General features: G+C 56.1%; 1 protein-coding gene across 16 annotated transcripts in view; it reads right to left on the bottom strand.

The window, feature by feature from the left end:
- Window positions 1-5,589, bottom strand: part of MINK1 (misshapen like kinase 1) — a 66,417-nt gene that overhangs the window by 9,555 nt on the left and 51,273 nt on the right. For 14 of the 16 annotated variants that reach the window (XM_023184515.1, XM_023184516.1, XM_023184518.1 and 11 more), the window contains exons 5-12: window positions 4,676-4,786; window positions 4,144-4,234; window positions 3,532-3,662; window positions 3,179-3,233; window positions 2,949-3,027; window positions 2,522-2,697; window positions 1,965-2,034; window positions 1,354-1,564 (exon numbers count right to left, since the gene is read on the bottom strand). In XM_023184515.1, coding sequence (XP_023040283.1) covers window positions 1,354-1,564; window positions 1,965-2,034; window positions 2,522-2,697; window positions 2,949-3,027; window positions 3,179-3,233; window positions 3,532-3,662; window positions 4,144-4,234; window positions 4,676-4,786 — 924 coding nt within the window. The remainder of the gene's footprint in view (window positions 1-1,353; window positions 1,565-1,964; window positions 2,035-2,521; window positions 2,698-2,948; window positions 3,028-3,178; window positions 3,234-3,531; window positions 3,663-4,143; window positions 4,235-4,675; window positions 4,787-5,589) is intronic. The other 2 variants (XM_023184517.1, XM_023184526.1) reach the window with 1 other exon arrangement.

The raw sequence follows: 5,589 nt of genomic DNA, 5'->3' as shown, positions 1-5,589 counted from the left end.
AAGGGGCCCTTACACTTGAGGGAACTTGTGCCTATTCCTGCAATGAAGTTGCTGGCACGCCTTCTCCAGTAACGCCGTTAGATAGGACTTTGTTACTATGCTATCTGAACGCTATATTTTATTTATTTATTTATTTAATAATTTTTTGAGACGGCGTCTTGCTCTGTTCCCCAGGCTGGAGTGCAGTGGCGCAATCTCGGCTCACTGCAACCTCCACCTCCAGGGTTCAAGTGATTCTCCTGCCTCAGCCTCCCAAATAGCTGGGACTACAGGCGTCTGCGCCACCCACACCCGGCTAATTTATTCTATTTTTAGTAGAGATGGGGTTTCACCATATTAGACAGGCTGGTCTTGAACTCCTGACCTCATGATCCACCCGCCTCGGCCTCCCAAAGTGCTGGGATTATAGGAGTGAGCCATCGCGCCCGGCGTATATTTTCAAAACTGCACAAGGCTCTTCTGTAGCAGGTTTTCTTGCAAATTATTTTTTGTTCAACAATGAGAGGGCCTGCTTTGGGGGTAGCAGGTGGACAGTGTGGATGCTGCGGGTTAGTAGTAGTAGTAGTGTTGGAGATGGAGTCTCGCTCTGTCACCCAGGCTGGAGTGCAGTAGTTTGATCTCTGCTCACCTCCGCCTCCCGGGTTCAAGTGAATCTCCTGTCTCAGCCTCCCAAGTAGCTGGGATTACAGGCACCCGCCACCACATCCGGCTGATTTTTGTATTATTAGTAGAGATGGGGTTTCACCATGTTGGCCAGACTGGTCTCAAAAACTCCTGACCTCAGGTGATTCACCCGCCTCAGTCTCCAAAAGTGATGGGATAACAGACGTGAGCCACCGCGTCTGGTCTATTGCCTATTATTTAGACACATTTTTGGTTAAGTCCAGCTAATCATGAAATTTGAAATCATGTAACTGTTTCAACAGAAATGCCATTGATTTAAGGCATTTTATTTTATTTTTATTCTGAGGCGGAGTCTTGCTCTATCCCCCAGGCTGGAGTGCAGTGGCACGATCTCCGCTCACTGCAAGCTCCGCCTCCTGGGTTCACGCCATTCTCCTGCCTCAGGCTCCCCAGTAGCTGGGACTACAGGTGCCCGCCACCTCGCCCGGCTAGTTTTTTGTATTTTTTAGTAGAGACGGGGTTTCACCGTGTTAGCCAGGATGGTCTCGATCTCCTGACCTCATGATCCGCCCACCTCAGCCTCCCAAAGTGCTGGGATTACAGGCGTGAGCCACCGCGCCCAGCCCCATTTAAGGCATTTTAAAACCTGTTCTCCCTGAGGCCCTAATGGACCCTGGGGCAGGTCAGCAGGAGGCCGCGCCAGGCCTGGGCCCTTGGGAGACAGCCCACCTCCTCCACGCGGCGCCGCTCCTCCTTCTGCTCCTCTATGCGCCTCTGCCGCTGGTGCAGCAGGTGTTTGATGTGCGCCTCGGGGTCTCGCTGCTGCTGCTGCTGCAGCTGCTGCTGCTGTTTTAAAGCCTCTGAGTTGCTCTTATTTTCCTGCTGGAGGCGGAGAAATTCCCGGCGTAGAGTCGACTCTCCAGGCACGTTCATAATGGAGCTGGGCAGGGGTGGCACAAAGAAGCGTTGGGGTCAGAACCCTGTTGGTTCCCACTCTCAACCCCGTGGGTCCGCCTGAGTGGGTGCTTTAACTGGATCAAAGCCTCTGCCTCTGGCCACTCCCAGGTGGCCAGCAGACTCACTGTCCCCTTCTGCCCGGTCTTCAGCCCTGTCCTCCTTTCCTATTACTGCTGCGCCCCAACTTCACCCTGAATCGCTCTCTCCCCAGCTCTTGCTCCCTCATTTGTTCCACTTCTTAGCACTCGGGAATTTGGTTTCTAGGAGTCTCTACCTCTCTGTGCCCACCACCCCTAGGCCGAGAGTCCCCAAAGCCAAGCACCACTCTAGTCCCCCCACTCAGTGATGACCCGCCCACCCCACGCTCCGCCTGCCAGGCCTACCTTGGCTCTCCTTCCTCTCCATGGCTGTCGTCTTCCTCCTCGCTGCCGCTGTACTCATATTCTGTCTCCTCTGCAGGGGAGACCACTGCTGTTAACTCACCCAGTGCCCCAGACCCCGCCGTGGGCTAGGGAAACCTCAGGTGGGGATAACCAGAAGGTCAGTCTGGGTGGGCAAGCATGAGGGGCCCCACCCACTTCCTGGGAGCAATGGGAGGACAGTGGGTCTCAGGTGTGGGTACGGACAGGGACCGGGACTGGGTCCCTGGGCAGCTGAGGTGTGGCAGAGCCTGTGCCTAGGCTCGCACACGTATGTGCTTAGCATGGAGTTTTCATAAGGACGTGAAAGGCCGGTCCTCCTCTGGAGGGCTGACTCAGATTGGGAGGGAAAGGAGGGAAAACCCCTCGGGGGTTGCAAGTTTGAGAACGATCTCCTTGGACAGGGAGAGCTGGGGCCAAGGAGGGGAGCAGGAAGGGGAGCCAGGAGCGAGCAGGGCTGGCAGAGAGGAGCCAGGCTGGAGTGTCCCCTAGTACCTGCCCCCTCCAGCCTGCCCACTGACCTTTCTCACCCCGCTTCTTCCGGGATCGGTCAATGTGGTCCTTAAGCTGGATGCGGACCTGCCGCTCCGTGGGCTGGTCCCGGATGAAGGGAAACTTCAGCAGCTGCTCCGTGGGTGGGCGGCTCAGGTAAGTCTTGATGAGACATGTGTCAATGAAGTCAATGAACTTCTTAGACCTGGAAACAGTGGTGGCTCACACTAGGAGGGTCCCCTCAGAAGGGATGGGTGCAGGAGGAAGAGGGTGGATCACTCATCCACAAGCCACCTTGACATCCCTCCTGTCTTCATATCCCAACACCAGTCACCGCCCTCTGCCCCCAAAATCTCTTCTCTGGTGAGATCCAAGCCTGAGCACAGAGGGCATGAAGGTGGGGACGGCCTTGTCCAGGGACCTTCCTTCCCAGAGCCCACACTGTCAGAGACCTACCACTTCTTGGACTTGAGTCTGGGCGGAGGGTTCCGAGGAATGAGGAAGAGGGCTCGCATGGGGTGCATGTCACACAGAGCTGGACACAGAAGAGACGCCCTCAGTCCCTTTCACTGCACTGGAGCTACAGGACCCTTCCTCAGCAGGACCCAGGACCCAGCTCCTCCCTACAGCCCTCTCTGGGCCCTTGCTTTCCCTCCGCTCCCACCCCCGGCAGACTCAGAACTTACGGGGGGCTCCCTCTGCCATCTCGATGGCTGTGATTCCTAGAGACCAAATGTCACTCTACAGATGGGAGAGAAGGAACAAGTGAATATTCCCGACAACTCTGCCTTGCAGCCTCTCTTCACCCACCACCCTGGCCTCTTCAGGAGCCTTCCTGGGCCACGCTCCTTCCTGCAGCAGTGCTCTCCAACCCCTCCCATCTTCCCACCCACACTTGCCTTGCCGTAAGATGTTCCCCAGCCCCTCACTGCTAACATCATCCGACCTTCCTTTGTTCCCCAGCCTGCTCAGGCCCCATGGTCCCCATACTGCTTCCTGCCCTTGGCAGCCCCCATGCTCCCAACTTTCCACTCCATACCCTGTAATCATATGTGGCATCGGGGTTCTCATCACAGGCGATGACCTCTGGAGCCATCCAGTAGGGAGTCCCAATGAAAGTGTTCCGTCTGCCCACGGTGCGGTCCAGCTGAGCACTCACCCCAAAATCCACTGTGAAGACACAGAGGGAGGGGTCAGCGTGGAGAGTCACCCCTGCTCCCTTGCCTCACATCCCTGCATGCACACACAGGACTTGCCTGAGGCAGCTGAGGTCCTGGCCCTACCCAGACACCCCAGCACCCTCCTTTACCCCACCAACATCCTGAAGCACCTGATTCCACCTTCCTGCATCTTAGAGAAAAACCCCGGTGAAAGGATCACAGACAGCATCCCAGGCAGGAGGGTCATCAGATCCCAGCTCCCCAGAGCAACCTGCAGAGCACCTGGCTCATAACAGGTGACAGGTGTAGAGCTTCCTGAAGGATTTTCAGCAGGAGGCAGGGCATTCCAGGGGGAGAGGGGAACGGGGAGGGAGTGAGCCTCCCCAACAGGGAGGAAGTTGGGCCTGAGCCACCAGAGGGAAAAAGGGGTGCCTCAATTCTCTGTTCTGGGGGTGAAAGGGCCCCGTCAGCCTCCGAAGGAGCCGGCGCACCTAGCTTGACCTCAGCATTCTCTGTCAGCAGCACATTCTGCCCCTTGATGTCTCGATGGATGACCTTGTGGGCATGGAGATGGGCCAGACCCTGGGACAGGAGAGCAGGGAAATTAGCCATGGTGTTGGATGGGGTGGGAAAGAGTAAGTGGGGACTGAGTTGAGGGGACAAGGGGCAGTCAGTCTGGACAGGGCTGGGATGAAAGAGCAGACCCTCTCCATCAGGAGCCCAAGCAAGCTGAGCTGTCCTGGAGAGCTTCCTCAGAGTGGTGGCTCCAGGTGAATTCCCAAAGTTGCAGGGTTATAGGTGGAGAAGTGGCAGAGCTTGGAAACAGAGGAGCCTGTCTCCTCCAGCAGCCTGAGACTTCCCAAGGCTGGGACCCTGCTTCCACATCCCACCTGCATCAGGCCTGCTGCTCCCGAGAGGGGGCAGTTATGTCTCTTCCCAGTGCAGGGAGGATCTTTGCTCATGGAGAAGCTCCAGCCAGGGTGGCAGAGGAGGAGAGGACAAGGGGAGGGGCCTGGAGCTCACCCTGAGGATCTCCCTGCAGATGTAGGCGATACAGTCCTCCTTCAGGGCGTTTCCTTTCGTGTTCTTTACCAGGTCAGTCACTGAACCAGCACCACAGAACTCCATCACCAGCTAGGATCCCAGGAAGGTACGCAAAGGAAAAGTATCAGTCAGACAAGCCCCCCAACCCCCACCCCAATCCCCTGCTAGACTCCTGGAGAAGGACCAGAGACCTTGGGGCTAGAACTCGTATGAGCTGGAAAGCAAGGGCCACAGAAGCCTCACAAGGGCCACAGGACTTCCTGAAGTCGAGAGAGAGGGAAAAAGGCTGGGTGTGGTGGCTCACGCCTGTGATCCCAGCACTTTGGGAGGCTGAGGCAGGCAGATCACCTGAGGTCAGGAGTTCAAGACCAGCCTGGCCAATATGGTGAGCAAGATTCCGTCTCAAAAAAAGAAAAAAAAAAAAAAAGGGAGAGAGAGAAAGAATACAGAACTGGCAGGTGGGGCTGGGATCAGAGTAGGAGTCCAATGAATCCCTGAAACTGTAGACAAAATGATGTAGGTATATGCGTTTTCCTTGAGGAAGGGTCTAGTAGTTTCATCAGATTCTCAATGGGATTCCAAACTCTAAAGCGGTTAAGAACTACTGCTTTACAGCCGGGTGCGGTGGCTCACGCCTGTCCCAGTACTTTGGGAGGCTGAGGCAGGTGGATCACGAGATCAGGAGTTCGAGACCAGCCTGGCTAATATGGTGAAACCCCATCTCTACTAAAAATACAAAAAATTAGCCATGCATGGTGGTGGGCACCTGTAATCCCAGCTACTCAGGAGGCTGAGGCAGGAAAATCGCTTAAACCTGGGAGGCAGAGGTTGCAGTGAGCCGAGATCGTGCCACTGCACTCCAGCCTGGGCGACACAGCGAGACTCTGTCTCAA

Source organism: Piliocolobus tephrosceles, chromosome 16, assembly GCF_002776525.5.
Source record: "Piliocolobus tephrosceles isolate RC106 chromosome 16, ASM277652v3, whole genome shotgun sequence".
In the NCBI taxonomy this organism is placed as follows: Eukaryota; Metazoa; Chordata; class Mammalia; order Primates; family Cercopithecidae; genus Piliocolobus; species Piliocolobus tephrosceles.
The sequence above is the reverse complement of the archived record's forward strand: the minus strand, read 5'-3'. Positions and strand labels throughout refer to the sequence as shown.